Source organism: Aythya marila (genome assembly GCF_965140915.1).
Source record: "Aythya marila genome assembly, chromosome: 20".
In the NCBI taxonomy this organism is placed as follows: domain Eukaryota; kingdom Metazoa; phylum Chordata; class Aves; order Anseriformes; family Anatidae; genus Aythya; species Aythya marila.
Window position 1 is genome coordinate 10,055,207 of NC_139061.1, and position 21,589 is coordinate 10,076,795.

The window sequence follows — 21,589 nt, forward strand, 5'->3', positions numbered from 1 at the left end:
AGGCTTTTCTCCCCGCTCCCCCCCAACCTGGGCAGTGTGAGACGTGGGGAGAACCTGGGCTGGCAGCTCCAGCCTGCCAGGGCCCCGCTTCCCCGCTGACCTTGCCGCTAAAGCAGCGCAGGGCTCGGAGCAGCAGCGCCTTCTGCCCCCAGTAACCCCAGTAACCCCGGAACTGGGGCAGGTGCTGCTGGTCCTGATCACGCCTGATGGGACCTCGGGGCTGCAGCATGGACCAGAGCTTCGTGCACTGGGTCGCGGGGGCGCAGAAGGCCGGGGTGCTCTCCACCAAGTTTTCCTAAAGCTCAGTGCCACCATTTAACAGCGGGCGAGACCTGCCCCCCCCCGCAGAATATTAATTCTATATTAATTCATGCTACATCTGCTAATTAGTACCTACACAAACGGGCATTACACCTTTGCAAAACATTGCACAGCAACGGGCTGTACGTGGGAATTGCACGTGTGACCGGCGGGGGGACGGATGGAGGGGCTCTGTGACCCCCCCCACCTCCCCCAAACCCCACAACAGCAAAGAATTTCAACTTTCAGACAAACAACTTCATTTACAAGTGTGTCTCTAATTAGCTGCAGAATTAGTAAAGCAGAGTTTTCCCCCCATAGATCGGCCAAACCCCTGAGGGAGGCTGTGGAATAGAGAGAATCGCATTTCCAATTATTTTGTTGAATTGCTAATTTAGTTATTGTGCCTGGCGTAATTGTGATGGGTATTGGGTGTGCAATTCAATTTGTTTTAAATATTTGTGGGAAGGCTGATCAGTAATGGAGCTGACCTATTTCATGGCCCAAATTGAGAGAAGAGACTAAAACAAAAAACAGCTACAAAGCCACAGTTTGTCTCAGTTTTTATTTTGATGTCTCTCATCCCTCTTAAGACTGTTGATGCAACAAAAGGTTTACATTAAAAGATGATGGCACTTTGATCTCGGGCTTTTGAGAGCTTACAGCTTTGGTACTTTTCTTGGCATTTTAATATGTAGATATTTTAGGCTAAAGAGTTTTAAATGCATTTCTAGAGTTCACTAGGGTCCCCCCCATCCAAACCGTATGATGTTTGTTAAGGTGATTTATGCTTTTGCTCATCAGGACTCTGCTTTGAGAACAATGCTGGGGTTTTCCTGGCTAACATCGTCTGGTTTGACACACGTCACACCCCAAAACTAACCTTCACTGCAGGGAACTTGGGAAAGGAGCTGGTGCACTGCTCCGGGGTCAGCCGGGGACAGCCCTACAGCCCAGGTCCTGGCGGTGAAATTTCCACGGGGCTCCTGCTGAGCACGGCCCTGCCCCTGTGACACCTTCAGGTCTCAGGGTTCTTCTGTGACACCCTCAGAGGCTCGCTGCCGCTGGGCTTTCCCTGCTTGCTTGTTTCAGCTGAACATTAAAGGGGAAAATGAAGCTGGGGAAGGGGCACGATGCTAACAGCTCGCTGGGGCAGCAGCTGCGGGCTGGGAGCCAGGCCCAGCGCGGGGCAGAGAGCGGAGCCCTCGGAGAGGAGCTGCTCCTCCCGCTGGCACCTGTGTTCTTATGTCCCAAAAGGTTTATTCCAAACACCTCCAGAGGGGTGACAACGGGAGGGAACAAGGGGCAACAGGGGCCTGCCGGGCAGTCTCATGAGGAGCTCGTGCAGGCAGGGGCACAGCCGAGACCACGCAGTGCCTCAGCTCCTTCCCTGAGGCAAAGCAGAGCTCCCCGGAGGTGCTCGGGATGAGGGGTGACAGACTTTTCACTCCTGGCAACAGAGAGAGATGTAATTCATTCTTTTTATTAAAAGAAATTGAGGTAAGTGAAATACTTCAGCACCAGCAAGAACTGTATGTACCGAGGGTGGTTTCCCCGCAGCGCCTGCCCCCCGCCTGGCTCGGTTCGGGCACTGCCCCCGCCTGCAGCACCCACGGCATCCGCAGTGCTCCCACGGCCAGAGCCAGGCTTCAACCTCCAACCAGCTCCAATGCTAACTACTGGCTGTTTTGTTTTTTTTGGAGCTACTTTACCCCAAAATTAAGTCGAGCCTGCCCCGGTGCCTGTAACGCTGAGCTAGAGGGGCTCTGCTCTTGCCCAGACTTTGGCAGCTGCAGCTCCCCCCAAGCACAGGAACCGAGCTGTGGGCACCAGGACATTTCCTGCTGACACCTGCAGGCACCACGGTGATGGCCGGGTCTGAGGCACCACCACGAAGGAAACGCTGGGGACAGGAGAGGAGCCCAGCGGGCCGTGCGCTGCGCTCGCCCACCCCGAGCAGTCCTGCCTGGCTGAGACATTCTCTGTCTGTCCTTTGTGTCCTGCTGCAGCCCAGAGTGGCCTAAGTAAAAGCATCTTTAGGGGCTTGTTCGGGGGGCTCTAGTGGAAAAAAAAAAAGAGTCTTTGAAATCAAATTAGGGTTCTAAGCTATTAGGACGAGGCTAGTCCTTCGGATGACTCCAGGCACCGTGGGCCGTGGCGCTGTGCTCCCTGGGGAGGAGAGCAGCTGCCCACGGTGCCGCACCTTGGCTTTGTAAGAGCTCTCGCACCCCACACGCAGAAGGGGTGCGCTGCAGCTCGGAAGGAAAGAGCACAGGTGTGAGGCACTGGCATTGTAATTAACTCATAAAAACATCCCTTCTGATTCGTGCAATACTAAAAGCGGATTTGTAAAATCTGAAATACTTTTAAGACAATCATTGGTGTAAGCTCTCCAACATTACATTTTACAGACTTCCTGCGTACCCTGATCTTTTATTATGGTCAGGAGGCCCCTGAAAATAAAAAAAGTGTCGAGATTGGCAAAGGCCCCGGGGGCAGTGTCAGCAGGGAGCTGCCTCAGCCTGCGCTGCGGGCAGCCTGGCCCCTGCCCAGCGCTGACTGCGGACCCACTGCGGACCGTCCTGGCTGCACAGCAACCACTGGAGCAGGTGAATGTGCCAGCTGGTGCTAAAGAACGTGATGACCAAAAAGTAACTGCTTTTTAATATTTCTGTCTTGTGGGAACCATCTGGGTCCCTTCCCCAGCTGCCCATGAGGGTGACCCAGGTGGTGGGGGCGGCGCTCAAGCCAGCTCTGGGGCAGGGAGGGGCACAGGAGAAAAGCTGCTCAGGTGCCTTAAACCCAATTTTGCAGTTCTAACCCCATCTGTGTGTTCGACTCTGTCCCTTCCACTCCCTTACGTATCTGCTTTTTGCTTTGGCTGCCTACTCACATGAAAGGAATTAGCACTTAGAGGATGTGTATGCAGAAGTGGGGCTGCCCCATGTGTGTTACCCCTCACAATGAGTAGGGAAGGCAGAGCAGAAACGGCTGAACAGCTGCATTTTGGTCTCATCTTTTATCTCCTCCTAGAAGGGCTTCTCACACGCCTCAGTGACCCATTCTAAGGGAACTGGGCACAAAGGCAAAGGGTTGGAGCCTGTGAAGCCCTGCCCTGCCGCTCCCCCTGGTAGGGAGCAGCCCCGGGAAGCCCGGGAGCCTCCCCGGCTGCTGGGGCACGGGCACGGCGCTGGCTGTAAATGCTGATCTTCTTCTGCTACCGAGTAACAAGACAGACATCTGGAATAAAAATCGCACTGGCTGACAGAGACAAGAGGGCTGACACGGTGGCGGACGCCACTCGCCCACACGACCCCACACAGGAGGATTTCCCAGCTGCAGGGACAAGGGGGGGCTCCCACCCGCTCCCCAGGGTCCTGCCCGGCCTCGGCCCGCAGCGGACGCCCCCGCAGGGTGTCAGGGCTGTAACGTTGGCACGTGGCAGCACCGCGAGGCCGCTGCGGGGCCGGGCGTGGGGAGAGGAGCGGGCAGGGGCGCAGGGGCGGACTCAGCCCCCGCTGGGCTATGCCAAGACCTCACGGTACCAGCGTACCCGTCATTGCCTGGCTGTGGTTTTGTCGAACAGCTAACTGATGCGTTGGTCCAGTCACGCTTTGTTAAATAAATAAGGTACAGTTAGACAGCTGTAACTCAATTCCGCAGGCGCTTGTGTTTATACATTTTCCTCGTGTCTGTGGCCAAAGAACACACTTCCTCTGGTCAGTCTGATTTGAAAAAATAAAAATGTCACTCTTCCAGCATTTCCCTGAGCCTCCCCGTCTCGGTACAGTGGTCGCAGTCGAGCAGACAAAGGGCAATTCTGAGCTTTTTTTTTTTTTCTTTTTTTTTTTTTTCCTCCACTGTACCGGGCAGGGGGGAGTACGGGAAATCGATGCTCTTACGTTGAAGAAGGCGAGTCCATTGTGGAGAGGATCCGCACGATCTCCGCTCGCTGGGTGGGTGATATATGCTGGGTCATGTGCACGATCGAATCCATGGCAACCTCCGGATTGGCCTGGACCAGGCTGGAAAGAGGCGAGAGTTAAGTGACGGCAGCCCCGGCCCTCGCACCGGAGCGCGTCCGACAGCTCCCCGTCAGGGAGGACTGAAATATGGGGTCTTTAAGAGAGAGCGGCCGCGGCAGCAGGCACTTGTGTTAACTGACTGCGAGCCATGCGGGCTCCGAGGGCCTTCGCGCCGATCAATGGTGGCAGAGCTCAGACGTGCGGAGGCTGAAATCCCCACGGGGCTGGGCCGGGCCCACCCAGGGCAGCAGGGGAGGTGTGGGGAGGGCAGGAGCGAGCCCTGGTGCCACTGGTCTCACAGTGTTTGGCTCACGAGGCTGAACGGGTTCTGCAGGATGTCTGCAAACACCAACAGTACCTCAGACAGGCAGGAGGGTTGGATTGTCTGCCGATGTGTTAGTATCAGGGGGTTTATTTGCTGTAGTTCTGAGCAATAATCAAAAGGAACCGGGCATTTTATGACACTGAGCGCAGAAGCAGCTAGCTGGTCTGCAAAGACTAGGGCTGGAAGAAATAAAGGGATGAAAACTGAGGGTTCTCTGGCCGTGTGTGGTCAACACCCCACTGACGGCAGGAGCACAGCTCAGAGATTTGCTCTCTCCTTGCTTCACACAGCATGCGCTCCTCCAAAATACGTGACCTCCTACCAACTAATAATTTTCCATTATCTGTCTCAAATGGAGAAAGACACATTAGCAATGGAATTTCTGTGCCCTGGATCTTCACGGCTCTCATTTTAGGGAAGGGCAGAGCATAGCCAGGGAGGTTTGGATGCTGCTGGAGAAGAGCCCCGCCCTGGTGTCTTTTTGTTCATTTGCTCTGCTCGTTTTGCTCAAGGCACCCCCCCTCACAGGAGCTCTCCGGACCAGGCAGAGTCCACAAGATGCAGATTTTGGACAATTCCCTATTTCTCATTAGCTCCCGCAGCGGTGCCGGGCCGCACGGATGGCTTACCTCCGGATCTGCTTGAGGATGTAGTCCCTGGAGATGTACTTGATGTTTTCATCCACAACGGAGCGAACGCCTTCCTCTTCCGTTAGCTGCTTTTCCAGCCACTCCACCAGGTCCTTGTTGCTGTCCCACAGGTAGGCCTGTGAGCAAACCACAAGTGTCACTGCGGGTCCCAGCACCCGCCCCAAGTCCCATGGGCCCACCGCTGACTGCAGGCACCCGCTCCCCATGTGCCGCTCCTGGAAGTTAACCCAATTACTGGCAGCCTTGGGGCAGCCCTCGGTGGTTTTTCCACTGTGCTTGGCTTTTATAAACACAACCAACAACTAGCAGGTCACAAGACGATTCATTTCTTCCATATCTCCTCCTGTAGGTGTGGTTACACACAAGCCACGGAGGCAGCACAGCTTCCAGGGGCTACCACTGAGCCGCGAGGGATGCCCCTGAGCTGCCCCTGCCAAGAAGCCAGATCCCAAAAGGCCACAGCCCCATGGGGAGGGCAGGGTGGGCCGGGGGCACAGCTGAGCGGGGCTTCTGGTGCTGAGCCCTCCCAGGACCCACGTCCCTGCTGCTGGGAGGCTGAGGCGGTGTCGGCGCACGGCAGGACCCAGCCCGGACACCCACGGCCCTTGCTGAAGGAGGTCGCTGTGTCTGCAGCCCCGAGAGGCCTTGGCAACAAAACCCATTTTTAATTTTGCAAGATCATTTCACCTGGTATTTGCTAGGTAGCTGACTACATAATAATTCAGGAGTGTGTTAGATGCCTAATAGCCTTCTCGCTCCTCTCTTCTCCTCTCATTTTCTTTACAAATCATTTAAGAATCGTTTTGTTAATGGTTTCCGGAAAAGCAAGTACCACCATTAGCACTCATTCATATTTATGTCATTTTATTTGGGTAATTAAACACAAAGCTCGTCATTTAAAGGTGCACTATCCTTCTCTGTTATCACTAACGAAGTCAAAGTCAGAATGACAATGAGCTCGGGGCGGTAATTCAGGAGGTGGCTCTGGGCCTGGCTGAGCCGCCCCGCACCGCGCTCGGTCCTGCCGAGGTGGGGGCACGCGATGGACGTCTGCACCCAGAGCTGAAGGCTCAGCACACGAGGCCAGGGTACCAGTGTAGTCCTGGGGCACCCTTGGGGCGGCAGCAGCAAGCCAGCAAAACGCTTTCACTGCAGGAAATCCCACGGCCATCCCGCCTGGCACCCCACAGCCAATACTGGAGAGGAGCGCAAAGACGGCACTGGCACTAACGACCCATTATTTAATTATCACCCCCTCACTGCTGACCTTTCATCTATGTACTTAATTACCAGTTCCCAAAGTCGAGGAACTTTTTTCCCCTCTTTCCTAGGACTCTCACAAGAAATGCTCGCCCCGTGCTGACAAAGCTGCTGCTCCACCCGCGGGGAGCTGCTGTGCCGTGGCGAGGGCCCTTCGCGCACACCCAGCACGGGTCCTGCCCGACGTGCTGCAGAGGTGCCGGCTGAAGCAGAGGCCGAGCCCGGTGCTCGCAGCGATGCAGCAGCAGCAGCAGCAGCAGCCTCGTGGCCCGGCAGGGAGATGCCGCGGTCCCGCAGGCTGCCCCCCGTGGGCAGGGTGCATCCCTTTCAGCAGGAAGATGCTACTCGGGTACCAGACTGCAGCCCAGCGCTCCCACCAGGTGTTTTGGCTTTTTTTTTCCTTACAAATTATGTGTATGACTGTCTTAAAGCAGTGATGTCATGTCAGGCTCGAGATTTTGCTTATTTCATTGTTTTTTTCTTATTATTATTTTAAACTCCTTAGTTTTTCCTCCTTGCTTCTGCCCCCAGACATGCCAGCAATGCTCCCTGCATACAAAGTAGGGCACTTAGGAAGATTTCAGGGAAGGGAAAAAAAAAACACCAAGAAGCTGCCTTACGGTTGCAGACCTGCGTAAAGCTAGATTTACCCAAGAATCCCAAAGCTTTTACTTTAGGAGAATATTTAATACTCTTATTAATCATTTTTAATCCGTTTGCTTTTAATTAAGAAACAGCATGATGCTTTCCTATCAACATATGCCAGGGAGCAGATTAATTGTGGCTTAAGATAACTCTCCTTGATTGGTGTAATGTATTAGCTAACGAGATGCCCGCTTTTAAAGACGCTCAGACACTACCTTGGAAAGCCTGCTGCCCTCCAGAGAGCACTTCCCCCCCTTTTCTGGAACCCCTGAGTGTTTGTGACTTTAAAAATAAAATAAAATAAAATGAAAGAAAGAACTCAGATTGGAGGATTGTGACAAAAACAACCTAAGAGCCACGACAGAGATTGCTCTTCAGAGATTGCCAGCTTCAGAGTTGGAGCACAATTAAAAAAGAAATCCTGCACACAACCATCAGATGAGGACGGTGCCGAGGCAACCCCAAACCCCCCCAAACCTCAGCAGTTACATCTGGCAGCGAATCTGTGCCCCTGCCTTTGATGGCACACGGCTCCACGTGGCCTTAAAGCCCTGCGCAGCCCGGGGGACTCAGGGGCTCCTGTGGGCTGGGACGTGGGGACGGGCACCGACTGCTGGGCATGTGTGAGCTGAGTTCAGGGCCCAGGGAAAGGGGAGGAAGGGGAGGGCAGCCCCGAGGAAGGGGGACAGCGGGGACACAGCCCGCTCAGCAAGCAGCAGGACAGGACGGCTCCGTGGTTTGGCTCCTTGCTGCTGCCCCCAGACCTGACCGAAATGCCCCCTGCAGGCACGGAACATCTGCCCGGCAGAACTGCAGCACAGGAACCCCTCCTCCCTTCAGCATCAGTGGGTAGCGCAGGATTTAGGATATTATTCAGTATAAAAGAATGATTAAAAAATAGCAACAATCCTGCTTTCACATCACGGAGGATTGGAGGGACACAGGGACTGGTCCCCACAGCTGGGGGAGCTCCTTCCCCCCGCCTCTGCGAGCGCTCGCAGCTCCGCAGCGGTATTTCAGGCACGCAGACACGGGGGGCTGGAGACGTTCAGGGGGGGTGCACAGCGTGTCCTGGGGCTGCTGGGACTCCTGCTGCCAGTTCTGCCAGGCAGCAGCACCTCTGCGCAGCCTCCTTCCTAGGGCCTCCTTCCTGGCTTTGCTGAGACAGCTGCTTGTCTTTTCAGGATGCTCAGGTTTTCACACCAGTGGTGCTTGTGAAAAACCGACTGAACTGAGCGTGTTGCTTTTCTGGCCTGATATGAAGTGTTCCCATACAGCAGCTCGTGACTGGGAACATTCTCCAGGTTCTCTTTTATCACCTAAAATGTTTTTGGACATTGCATTTAAAAACCAGAAGTCCAACTCCACCTGGGAGCACTTCACTGAACTCACACCCAAGACAGACTGCTGCCGTGGTGAAGCTGCGTTTTCTCTTACCTTTACTGTCCCTTCGACTTCCACAAACCAGCGTCTCAGCATAGCCTGGATCTGCCCATCGGTCAGCTCAGGGTTGGCAGCGTGGATCTTCTTTTTGACCACGTCCTCCAGAAGAAGACGTCTCAGCCTCCAGTAGAAGAAGGTACGGGAAGTTTTCCAGTCTAGAATGTCCTGCCCGAGACACAGGTGGAGAAGGAGAAATGAGCGAGGGACATTTACACGGAGAAATACAGACGCCTTGCTCCCCACAGGAGGGAAAGGTGTGCGCTCAGGACACGTTCAGTTATGTCACTCGCACAGGAGGAATATACAAGGAATACACAGCCCCTGTGTCTGAGCCAGCTCACTGGGGCCGAGGTTTGTTTGCAGCCCCACGGGACACCCAGACCCTTTGAGCCTGCCTCCCCCAGCAGCTTGCCCTGACCCGGGGCGAGCTCCGTGGCACTCACAGTGATGGCCCCCTTCTCTTGCATCCGGCCGGGTGTGTCGTGCAAGTCGGCAAACTGCATGGCCACCTGGTGGTAAATGGGGATCAGGAACTCCTCCCGCTCCTTCAGCTTCGTCTCCAGCTCTTTTCGGTCGGCAGGGCTCAGCTCAGGGGTACCTGCAACAGGCACAGCCACATGTCAGGAACCTTCAGCAGGTCAGAGCCAGGGCTGTACGAACAGCTGCTGCCAGTCCAGAGGGAGAAGGGAGGTTTCTCAAGCCAAACCCAGGCTGCTCTGGCCATGACGAACGCCAGCCCATCGGCTGGAAGCCGTGCCAAGCAGCCTCGAGTTAAACCCAAGTGCTCCAGCCCAGCTCCCCTGCCAGCAACGTTCAGGCAAGAGCTCCAAAGGAAAGCTCCGTGGAAACTCACTCCATTTAAATGCCAATGAGTTGAGCCATCAATTAAGTGACAGATTTGCTGGACTCACTCCTAAAAATGAATGATGTCCCACACACTGCTCGTTTGAGCACGGACACGGTGAAGCCACGCACACAGCGGAGCGCTGCCCAGCAGGCTGCTCACTGCCCAGCCCACAAACACAGCAGGACCTCGTGTCCTCCCCGAGCTCCTCTTCCATGTCAGAGGAGATGGGAACAGCAGGCAGACACACAGACAGACACACAGACAGACACATGGACACACAGACACCAACACACTCCCAAGCCCCAGCCCAGCCGCACAGCGCAGCTTCCAGGCCAAGCAATGCTTTTGCGAACCTACCAATACAAATGTTGCCTCACCTTTCAGGTGCTAGTAAGAAGGTTTTAATTAAGAGCAGCTACTCTTACAGCCTTCAGAATAAAGAATTATCGGTATTTATCCCCGTTAAAGCCACGAGTTCCTACATCCCCCCACTCCAAGCCAGCACCGCTCGTGTGTTGTGGCCTCTCCGCCACGCGCACGGTGTACAGGCAAAGCAGCCAGGCCCAGTAATGATTTAGGTGAGATTAACAAATATGTCAATGTCTATTTTCTGCTTAATTTAAAAGCAGCGTCTATAAAGATTTTTGACTTCTGAACCCTGTTCTCCTGAAAGAAAGAAGGTAACAATGAGGAGGGGGGATAAAGAGTGATTATCCCATCATCGATCGTTTGTCAGGAGCATTTCTTATTCACTGGACTATTGTAAAAAGCTAAGCTCTCGATCAATCCTGTAAGCCCCCTGTACAATTAAATATCTTGGAATGGTTTTCTTTCTTTTCTAGTCAGATCTTGAGGCCTCAGGGTTTTTCAGAAAGCTCGGGCTTTATTTATTTATTTCTGGGGAAAAGAAGTCTCCTTCCACAAATCTTACCCTGGCAAGATGAGGGCAGTTAAAATATGGGATTCCTTTGCTCTAAAGGTACCGGACAGTTAATGAAACTGTTAAAGTTTAAATCATAGGAACATTATAGACCTCCGGGTATGGATCGGCCGCCGGTCGATAGGGAGACAAAGGGAGCAGCGCGCTGCAGCGACCACCGCGCAGCGCAGACGCGGGCTCCGGCACGCGGGTGGGGCCAGCAGGTGAGACGTGACGGCAATCCAAAGCAAGGAAGGACACGTGTGACCTTCCGAACTTGGCAGGCAACGCAGGACGCTTCTAAGACGGCTCTGTGAGTGCCAGAAAATATCCCATGTGTCTGGGGTTGCGCTTTGCGCTGCAGTCGCCAGGTTGCCTGCAGGGCGCCGGGCGGATCGCAGCCACCGGCATGGGCAGAAGGGGGCAGGGAACGGCCTCGTCCCGAGCACCTGCAAAGCCCAACCTCCACGGGGAGCACGCCAAGACCTCTTCATTCTACTGTGTCTTTTCGAGCCCCTTCTGAGGTCTGAGGAGCCAAGGCCAGGACCCTGCTGGGAAAAGGGGCCGTGCCGAAATGCCCTTCACCCTCCACAAGCTCCTCATGAGCAACAGGTGAGGGATCCGTCCTTGCTGATGCCCTCTGCTCAAACACAGCTGGGTAAACCAACAAAACCCGGTGCAAACCCACCCGTATGGATTATTTAACCTCAAACTTTCCCCAGCTGCCAGCCTCTGCTGTCTGCCAGGCGTGACACCGAGGTGTCCCCGTCCCCAGCCGGTGCGATCCAACCTCCCGGCTCCCAAACATTTTCCTCCCGCTCCTGCAGCCCGTGACCGTCCCCAGTCAATTTATGCTCCTCTCCAAAAGTTAAGGGCAAGCATCGCGGCGGAGAAAGCACCACCTAAACTATTTTGATTTGTGCCCCATTAATCCAAAAACCTCATCGGGGTAACCGCCCTCCTGCCCGCCCCGCGCACGGCGGCGGCTGCAGCGCTGCGAGGGGCTTTAATAAAGTCCCTGCCAGAGGGAAATGGCTCAGCAGCCCCATGAATCACGGCTTCCCATAACATTTAGCAGCAAAGTGCTTTTTTTAAATATGACCAGTTTAACAGGTTAGACAAAATGACTTCAAGAAATGTTATTGTAGGTTCCCTCTGATTGCAGAAAGCCAGGCGGCTTCTGAATCAATTTGATGGTTTATGGTTTCGAAGCCGTTAGAAGGTGGGATTTTCTCCCTCACCCTCGGCACGCAGCCTCAGCATGGCAAAGCATTTACTCGGCCCTTTTCCTGCCTCTTCCTCGAACACACCCTCGAGGATCTGGGCCCAGCACTGAGCTCCCTGACCCGGCCGATCCGCAGCGGTCCTCACGCCGAGAGCCGGGCAATATAAACACCGCTGGCTCTGCAGCCTACAAAGGGGCATTAACAGCGACTGGTTAGTGCAGGGGTACAAATATCACTGGTATCTCACCTTCCTTCCCTCCGCCCTTAACACAGCTCCTGCTGACAAAATCAGCGAAGGCAGCAGGAAGGTGCTGGCCCCAGGGTGCCTGGCCAGCACGGCTCCCAGCCGGGCAGCGCTCGAGGGGAGAGGGAAGGTCACCGAGAGCCACTCACGTCCCAGAGAGACGGGCATTTTTGGATTGTGGCTTGTTTCTTTAAATGAGGCTGCTTGTAATTGCTTCACTAAATATTCAGGAGGATTTATGTTATGGAGGTGCACTAGGAAAGAGCAGTGAAGGTCACACACGCTCGTGGCACGGGCTTGAAATATCCTCGTTGAGCTGCACCGTGCGATGTTCTGCCATGGTCCCTCCCAGCCCTTTGCTCCTAAAGCCTCTAATTAGCAACAGAGCAAAGGGTCAAAGTGTGGCAGTAAGTAATTCCCAAAAATTTGTATTTTGGGAGAATCATCGCCAAGCCTCCTGGGAGGACGCTGAAGATGCCAATTGTCATGGAGGAGCTGGCAGAGATCAGCGCTTGCTCTTCTAGACTCACGACTGTGAATTAACAACAATTTAAATGCAGCAGCACTTGCACACAGAAGCAGTTCCTGAAAATCAGCATCGCCTAAAAGACAAAAAGTTCCAGCCGTGCTGACTGCATTCGTCCAGGGCTCCATGAGAGATGGCACCGCAGCAGCAGCATTTTTCTTAGTCGCTGCTCAAGAAAACAAGCAGCGCTTTGATTAATTGCAACACCGAGCCAGCAACCCACCCCTCAGAAAATAATTACTGGACTTTTGAACTGTAATCTACCTTGCCGAGCTAAAGCTGGGAGCCAAACGGGCCACGGGATGGAAGCTCTCAGCCCCTTGGGAATCGGGGCTGAGCCCAGGGCACCGACAGCCACGTCCTCGCCGTGCAGGCTCACCTCTGGTCCTGTGCCCTCGCGGGGAAGGTGAGGGCTGCCTGCAGCACTGGTGTTTGTGCAGGAAAACTGGGAGAGCTGCTGCTGGCGTGGAGCTGCGTGCTCCCTCCACACGCCCCGTACAACGCAGCCGGGTGCTCACCAAAGGGGCATTTCAAATAAAATTATTGCTGTGTGCTAGCACACGGCCAACCTTCTCCTGGCGTCAGCTGCAGGGGATGTGCACACTGGCATCCCGTCGGCCAGGTGAACAAATAATTCCCTTTTACCACGCTAAATACCTGACAGGAGAAGCGTGGTGATGTGCTATCCAGCCCTGCTCTGCCTGGATCCATTTTTCCATTCCTTTTATTCCTCTTCAACCACACAACTGCTCCGTTACACACCCGCAGATAACTGAACTCCTGTTCCACTCCTACCTGCTTGGCTCTAATTGTAACAAATAAGCAAAATAAAGCCAAATCTCCATTTCTCAACGACGGCCTGCAGCTCACGTGGTCCCCGTGGATCGCCGCTCACCTCCTCGGCGTGCTGGGCAGGACGGGGCCATCCTCTCCCCCTGCCCTTTGCTCGGCACGGCTCGCTGTGCCGTCCTCGCCCGGCTCTGAGTGACATTTTAATAAAACACGGGGCTAATAAACATTTCGGCGCTCGTGCCAGGGAATTGATAATGAACAGATTTATGTCAAATGATTCGATATCTGCCAGCCTTCCCTGCTCTCCCACTCCCCCGCTGGAGTCGGAAGCCAGTGGCTGAGGACGCCTCGAATGAGCGCTCGCCGCTTCCCCACCCCTCCGCACCAGGCACATGCTGGCGAGCGGCCCCCTCTTCCCCACGATTCAGCAGCTCCGGGGAGGGATGACAGCCACTCAGGGGTTAAAGAGAGGCAGTGAACCCCCAGCTAATGAGTAAGAATTCAGCAGGCAGTGTAAGATAAATGGAGCTTTCTCTGCTTCTGCTGGAGTCAGCATGAACTGCGGCCCTGCGGCTTGTTTGTGGCAAATGGAGTGCGCGAAATATCAAAGGGCAGTGATCCAGAAGAAGACCGACTTTGACAAATTTTAAATTGGCCAGAAAGAAAACCAGCAAAAAAAAAAAAAAAAAAAAAAAAATTATGCAATTCACTGTGTCCTGCAATCTTGGCTTTCCTGCTATGGTACGGAATTAGTGGCAAAACAACAGCAATGATCGCCCGATGTTGGGAGCAATTACGAGCCATCTAAGTGAGATGCTTATCAGTGACTGAAGCTTTTAGAGCTCTCTGTATGTACAGTTGTAAGTGACTTGCTCTTGTGTTGCAGTCATTTTAATTAAAGTGTATGGAGTTTGCTGGGAGTAATTACTCTGTAGAGGAGGAGAGGAAAAAAGCCTTGAACAGGCTCCTGCCTCCTCACCTCGCCCGGCTTTGCATTTTTGAGACTCCTGGCACAAAACTGTTTCCCTTCCTTCTCCCCATCCTTGTTTTTTGTGGTCCCTCACGGGGTGGCTGGAGGCAGGTTTCTCCTGCCCCCCAGGACGTCACACCTCAGCAGCAGCTCCTCTGCGTGGTGCCGAGGTCCAGGAGGACACCCCAGGAGGTGGAGAGGGGAAACCTGACGTGGAGGAGTTGGGTGACAGCCCCAGACCCGGCAGGGAAGTGCCCAGCAGCACGCCCACCGGGACCTGCACCATGCTCTGGTGCCACCGCACCGTCCGTTTGCTTCCCAACAGCCTCTGCCAAGTGGGCCAAAAGTGAGTTTTTGGGAAAACAACTTCCTTGCTACAACTACAAGCACTACAATGTTTTTTTTCCATTCCAGCAGACAGACACGGGAAGACCACCACAGCCACCTGGGGACTTGTGCCCCCTCTCCCCAGCGCCGTAACGCGTAACCCACACAAGCAAGATTTGAACTCGGATAAAACCACTGCCCCGTGCTGCTCTGCAAAACCCAAACAGCTGCCGGCCTGCTTCTTGCCCAGAAAGCCATCAGCACGGTGAGGGAAAACAAAGAGATTTATAAAATACCACCAAAAAGAAAAAAAATGTCTTTGATGCTATCAAAGGCATCAAGAAGAACCTGGCTTTCAGCAGCACGCTGCTCCTCGCCACTCCAAGCACCCTTCACAATTACCATTCTCCTCCCAAGGCATATCAGAACGCTTGTTTTGTGTCTAAATTGTTGCACTGCCATAAATTAAAAAAAGCCAAATAATAAAATGTAACTGCAGCAATAGAGACGATTTATCAGTCATTTGCAGAACACTTTTCCTCCTGAAGGATCCCAAAAGGCTTTATAAATTCAAACCATACCCACGTAGCGTGCTTCCTCCACCACTAAAATGTAGTCAATTTTGGAAGTAAAAAGAGGCTCTGTAAGATGATACTCTTATAGTAAGAGCTAGTAAAGACCTATTTAAAGAGCCTATTCCCTTGGGAGAGTACACATCTGATATTAAGTGCGTTTTGCTGAACGCTCTGTATTTGGGCTGTTGGGTCCATACTGGGTGTTGGGATTGCTCGGAATGAAAGGCAGAGCAATAACACAACACACGCAGCGACACGCTGGCTGCTGAGCACTGCAATTCACCCCGTTTTACTGACGAGGTGAAGAATATTTGTATTTCTTTTCCTGAGACCGAAAAGCAGCACACATTATTATCCAGAGCTACCTCAGACACACGGTGACAGTCCAGCAGCCCAAAAATGTCTTTGGCCAAATTCTTAAATGCGCCAAGTGACGCCAGCTGAGGGTTTGGCCAAAAATTCCTGAGATGGAAACTAGAGCCAAGCAACTGTACTACGCGTCTGTTGTAAGACCCAATCAATTAAAAAAATAAAATAAAATTCAGTTGACAAAGACACTCTGTAATTGCACACGCCCTGGGTATGCTATACGCACACAAACCCCCTCTCTCTCTCACGTCCATCCATGCAGCTTGTCTCATCTGGTTTTCTGCCCAAGTTAGATGACAGTAAATAAAAATTATCATGAATTTGATAAAATGCCTCAGCGCCCCTTTTTAAGGTCCACAAACACACCCATCAGCCCCCAGCCCCGCGCAGACGTACCGAGGCGCTCGGCCAGGTGGATGTAGACGGGGTCCACTCGCCTCATTGTCTTCACCAGGTCTTTCCTGCGGAATTTGATTTCCACCGTCCCCTCCGGTTCCAGGATTCCTCCTCTGGTCAGTGACGGGAAAAGAGAAAAGAAAGGCACTTTCAGGTCATCAGACAAGGGGAAACACAAAACGGAATGGGTCAATGTTGTCTAGAGGGTATGCAGGGAAAAGAAAGGGAGGAGGGAGACAAAACAAAGAGAAAGAAGAAGAGAGAAAGCATCTTAGCTAGTATTTATCCAGGGCCACAGATGCATGTGAGGCTTCACAGAGCCGTGGCTGTCCATCAGCACGTCCTGCAGCCCAGTACAAGCAATGCTTTTGGCAGTTTCTTTCAAGCTGTGACCCGGAAGCTCTTTGGAAAGGTAGGTGAGCTCTGAGAAACAAAGCAACGAACCAAGCACCTCCATCAGAGATCTGCCCGCCTCGTGGGTCACAGACAGAGGAGCACATGATTTGAAACTTGGGTTTGGTAAATAAAGTCCCTTCAGCCTTCAACCATGAGGACGGGAGGAGGACAAGGAGGGACAAGGAGGAGGAAGGTCAGTGTTGAGGTTGTGGAGCAGCATCCGCGATGGGAATTACTGCAAATGCAACGGCGTGTAGGGCCAGGATGGCAGAGTGCACTGTCAGGTGTTAGTTCATTTCCCATTTGCCTGGTTATCTCCATATCCTATGGCTGCCCAAATTAAATTCATTTAAAGCAAAAATCTAACATTGCTTCTGTTTTCTGTAGCACTCGTGGTGCTTCACTGCTCACTTCTGCAACAAGCCCATGCCCACCTGCTCCTCCTCCGGACTGCTCCAGGTAGAACTGGCAATATTCACACCATCCTGGTTCAACCTGCTCCTGGCTGCTACAGCTACACCAGGCAGGGCTGGCTTTTTCCCCCAAATGGTTCTGTATCTCTGTATTTTAGAGATTCTCTCAAGTATTTTAAAAGCATCCTTCCCAGGGTTTGCTTGCAGCTCCACATCCCGAACCACTGGTACCGAGAACTTCACTCAGGGAAGTTTTATTCCTTCAAAAAGTGCCACTTAGATAGGACACTGCTGAGGGGTGCTGAAGAGCACGTTTCTGAGCAGCCTTCACTGAGTGCTCCTGCTCAGCCAGGTAACTGCCTCGAAGCAGCTGGTTGCAGACAAAGTGTCCCTACCTGCTCTCCCGGTCGGCGTACATCTCCATGTGTCGGGGGTTGATGGTGGGGTCCATCACAGCCCAGGATCCCCCTCTCAGCTCTCCCTGCGGCGGGATGTAGATGAGCACGGGCTGCCGATACTCCCGCAGGCCGTCCACGATGTAGGCACCAAACTTCAGCACTTGGTCGTACATGTCTGCGGGACGAGGGACAGCACAGGGGTCAGGGCACGGCGCTGCTTTAGGCCAGGCGTGGTCAGGCTGGGGGAAAAACTGCAACTGCTCAGCTCTCCTAACCACCTCCTGCTGCTGCTGGCCTTAAGGGATGTGTAACTCCCCGAGCTTGGCTTTTCCGTGGGACCTGCAGCACGGCACGGCACGGCACACCTTGCACACACCTTCAGAAAAACCAGCGTGGGGAGGGTTTGGGTGTGAGACAGAGCTCCTCTCCTCTGCTGGCACGAAAATTTATCTAAAGCTTTTTGCTCAAAATTAATAAGAACAACTCCACCGCGTACAGACAGTACGTTGGAAATACCAGCCCCAAAGGTGATTTACATAAAAGAGAAAAAAAATGAAGGCAAAGAGAATTTATATGAGATGATATAGTTTGTAATGGATGTGGTTTGTAATGGAAACAGGCAGCCTCCAATACATATATTTTGTTACACATAATTATATTTAGAAGTATCGAATCAAATGTATAAGAAATGAAAAATACTTATTAGGATTATCTCGTCTATCTCTTTGTCCTCCCAGGACTGCATCCTATGTTCCTTTCCAGTGCTTTTTAAGGCCTTGGTTTAGAAATCCCAAAGGACCAACTTTCCTACTACTCCTGGGGCATTTGCACAGCCAAACAGAAGACATTTTCCCCAGCGTTCAGATAATTTCCCCCCCTTTCCCATCCCATTTCATTTCATATTGTTACTCCTTGCATCACCCTACATAATTTCTCCACTCCTCTGGGCTTGCTATAAATAGCAGTAGCCTTTTAGTGTGTTTTTCTTTTTTTCTTTCTTTTTTTTTTTTTTTAATGGTTTTTGGTTTTGTTTTGTTTGTTTTGTTTTGTTTTTTCTTTTTTTCCCTTCCTAGACACACTGTAGGTATTCATTTCTCCCACATCTCCCAGTGCAGCACCTTCTAACCCCTTTGCCACACCTGATGTCCCTTGCTTAGCACTTCCCAACTTGTCTAACGTTTCCTACTCATTGAAACAGCCACGCACAGAGCAAACTACGTGGGTTGCACATTGCATGCACGCTCCATGCACAGAAGCTGGCTTGCAGTAACCATCCTGGAAAGGTGGACACTTTGATTCATCTAAAACCCTTCCACCTCCTGAGAAAGCCACTGCTGGGGAAAAGAGGGACTCCAACCAAGGTCCCCGTATCATTTAACCCCCAGTTTAACGTTAAGCATGAACATAGCTCAGCACCGAACTCTTGGGAAAATACACAAACACACTTACACATGCAGTAAGGGGACGGGGTATATGTAAAGTGCATTGTACACATTATATACATTTATCTATCAGTACCACAGGCACTGCTGTGCTCTCTCCAGTTCATTTGCAAGGTCATTGTCCAAGCACCCAAGAAAAGGAAACCCAGGTTATTTAAGGAATGCCAAATGCTGATGAGAAGGGCACCCTCCTTCCTCTCCTTGTGAATAAAAGCAAATTCTGGCAGAGACAGCGGGGGCTGAGCACCAAACAAAACTCCAACCTCTTCATTTGTCCTGAGCAAAGAAAAAGACCTCAAAAGGGGTGACAAATTTATTACTAATTACACAATTATTTTATTATGTAGTGCTAGTAATAAACCACTTGAAGTACTTTCAGCTAATTCTAGTGTTAAGAAAATAATTGCTTGATTCAAATTATTTTAACTGAATTAATTCTTTACTAGACATTTTTTACTAGTGCTACATAATAAAATAATTGTGTAATTAGCAATACATTTTTCACTCCTGCCAAGGGTATATATTTTACTCAGGTTAAGTCTCGAAAAAAGAAGTGTTACTTGTTTGAACAAGGCAGAGGTGGGGGAGCAGAGGAACTGGGAGAAACTGAATGCTTCCTGTGCGCAGCTCCAAATCCCCTTCGGGTTTACCAGGCCTGGCATGAGCAGGGTTGGGACCGTCCCAGCAGGCTGTGCTTAGTGTTTGATACGTGGATTTACACCACCGCCTGGCTTTGCTCACTTGCTCAGGTTTCCACCGAGGCCAACAGACCTGCTCTGGCGTTCCTGGGCTACAGAGGCACCTTCCTCGTTTCGGGCACGGCTGGGAACTGCTCTCCCCTTGGGGATCTCCCCTTTCCTTAAGGTAAAACACCTTTTGCCCAAACGATGAGGAGAGCACACCCTGGTCCCCGTGGTGCCTCGCACAGCCCCACGCAGCGGAAGGTGCTGAGCTGCAGAGACGAGCTGAGGGCAGCGGCAGAGCATCTACAGCAGGGCCCATGACCTGTCTCTAGCATTAACCCCAGGCTGCTCTCTTGCAGGTTTTTCCCTCCTGCCACCTCAGCTCCTCAGTTTGCCCACGCTGACCTCTTCAGTGTGGTCAGTGACCACAACTGCTGCAGGTGGGGACTGGTGCCAGAGGAGCTCAGTGCTCTGTGCCTGGGCAGCCTGCTGCCTCGGTAGGTGCAGCTTTACAAAGTATTCTTGCTGTAACTAACACGCTTGCTGTGTTTAAACCAAAAACTAACCTCTCCATCATCTTTTTTTTTGCAGCAGAGAACTACACATGTTTGAAGAGCAGGCTGGCTGCACAGCTCTTCTTGCAAAGAAGTTGCCGATGTTGAGATTGGAAAAATTTAAATTTACCGTATTTCTGAGCCAAATTTCAGTCCCGTACTAATTTAAACCTGAGCCTAATGAAATGCTCGTAAGACAGAAATGCTGCCGAGATGCTCCAGGAAGGCCGGTGCTTGCTGTTTGCAGCACACGTTCCTGCTCTGGGTCTGCCTGCTCAGCTGCAGCGTGCATCAGCGCCTGCTACACGGAGACATGAAAGCTGCTGGAAGCTGTTATCATTACACCGGGTGTGTAAATATTGGCAGTCAGATGCATCAAGCATGCTAGAAAGGCTGCAGACAGCTTTCTGCATTTCCATCGCGTCGGGCAGCGTGCCCTGAACCTCTGAAGCTGGAACGGATCTCATCAGCTTGGCTGGATTATCAGCTAGGACCTGAAGGTAAACACCAGGCACACACTGGCTGCAGACACATAATGGCCCTCGTAAACCCATTACGGACCAGCAATACCGTCACTCACCGTCCAGGTAATCAGAGATTTAAAACAGCCTTTTTCATTCTGCTTATTTTTTTTTTTTATTGTTATTTATAACCTGTCCCGGGAAAAAATAATAAGTAAAACATGAAAAACCAACTGCGAGTGACCCTGTAGCACAAGCAGCGCTGCAGTTTAATGTCGCGGGGATTTGCATGCTATCAAACTATTCATGCCGAGTCCAAGACCCTGGTGCTAATTTCCAGTAAATTTCACGCTTGATGTCTCCCCGTTGTGGGTCACTGCCGGTTCGCCTAAATAAACCACTTCCAAATGGCTCCTCCATCTAAATATTCAAGCCAGTTTTTATAATTTAATTTTGCATTATGCTGAATAGCCTTCCGGCCAGATAGAGCTCATTGGGGAAACCACCAGCACCATTGTGATACGCCTTTATTTATGTTAGTTATTTATTTATTTTACCGCTTGAATTAGACCTCCTAGGCCGACTAGTAAAGAGGGTGGTTTTTTTTTTTGCTTTCTTTTTTTTTTTTCCCCCCTCCGCTAATGTCAATTTTCAGCATAGCAAGAGCTGTCTCTAATCTTTTCCTACTCATTACACACAATTTTGGAGTCATTTTACCCACAGTGCAGTCGGCTCCTGGCAGTGTGTTTGTGTGCACTGAGGGGTGGCATAATTGTTTATTTTCCCTCCCTGCATAATCCCCAGCCAGCACTGAAACCAAAACTGCAAACAACTCCCCAAGGAACGTGGAGAGTGTCAGGAGAGACCGACGCTCGCTCTGGAGGCCCTTCAGCAGAAACCAAGATGCAGAAAATGCCCCGGCCAGCACACAGCCTGCAGTGCCCTGCTCTCTCCTTGCTCTGCGATGCCTCTCTCCTCCTCCTCCAGCCATGAGCTGGCGTGGAGTTAAGTGGGATGTGCAGCGCAGCTATTAGCATCTTCACAAAAATTAGCATCTTTGCATCTTCTTTTCCACGCCAGGATCCTAGTTCCAACTCCAAAGCTGAATTCAGTTTTTGAGCAATGCTCCCAGCAAAGGCACTGGCAAAGCCAACAGATCTCGCTACACAGTAAGGCAAAATAATTGTGTAACCACCAAGAATTCATTAATTAACTACTTTCCCAGTAAGCGTGGCATGGAAAGCAAGTCACGAAGACAGTACAGTAGCAGGACATGGAGCAGAAACCACCCTGACAGGTAACAGAGGAAAGAATTTTGCCATCTTTTGCCACTTTCTGCCCCTGCATTCTGCGTTTCTTCTTGCCCTGCTCATGAGGCAGAGCAATCTGGCCTTTATCACAAA

The 21,589-nt window shown here is 51.9% G+C and overlaps 1 protein-coding gene across 11 annotated transcripts in view; it reads right to left on the reverse strand.

Annotated features, from left to right (window-relative positions):
• Nucleotides 1–828: 828 nt before the first annotated feature.
• The window catches only part of ACACA (acetyl-CoA carboxylase alpha), a 124,468-nt gene continuing 103,707 nt past the window's right edge, over nucleotides 829–21,589 (reverse strand). For all 11 annotated transcript variants that reach the window (XM_082776213.1, XM_082776222.1, XM_082776218.1 and 8 more), the window contains 6 exons: nucleotides 17,044–17,221; nucleotides 15,840–15,952; nucleotides 9,092–9,246; nucleotides 8,643–8,813; nucleotides 5,280–5,416; nucleotides 829–4,325 (listed from right to left, as the gene is read on the reverse strand). In XM_082776213.1, coding sequence (XP_082632339.1) covers nucleotides 4,199–4,325; nucleotides 5,280–5,416; nucleotides 8,643–8,813; nucleotides 9,092–9,246; nucleotides 15,840–15,952; nucleotides 17,044–17,221 — 881 coding nt within the window. In that variant the 3' untranslated portion in view covers nucleotides 829–4,198. The remainder of the gene's footprint in view (nucleotides 4,326–5,279; nucleotides 5,417–8,642; nucleotides 8,814–9,091; nucleotides 9,247–15,839; nucleotides 15,953–17,043; nucleotides 17,222–21,589) is intronic.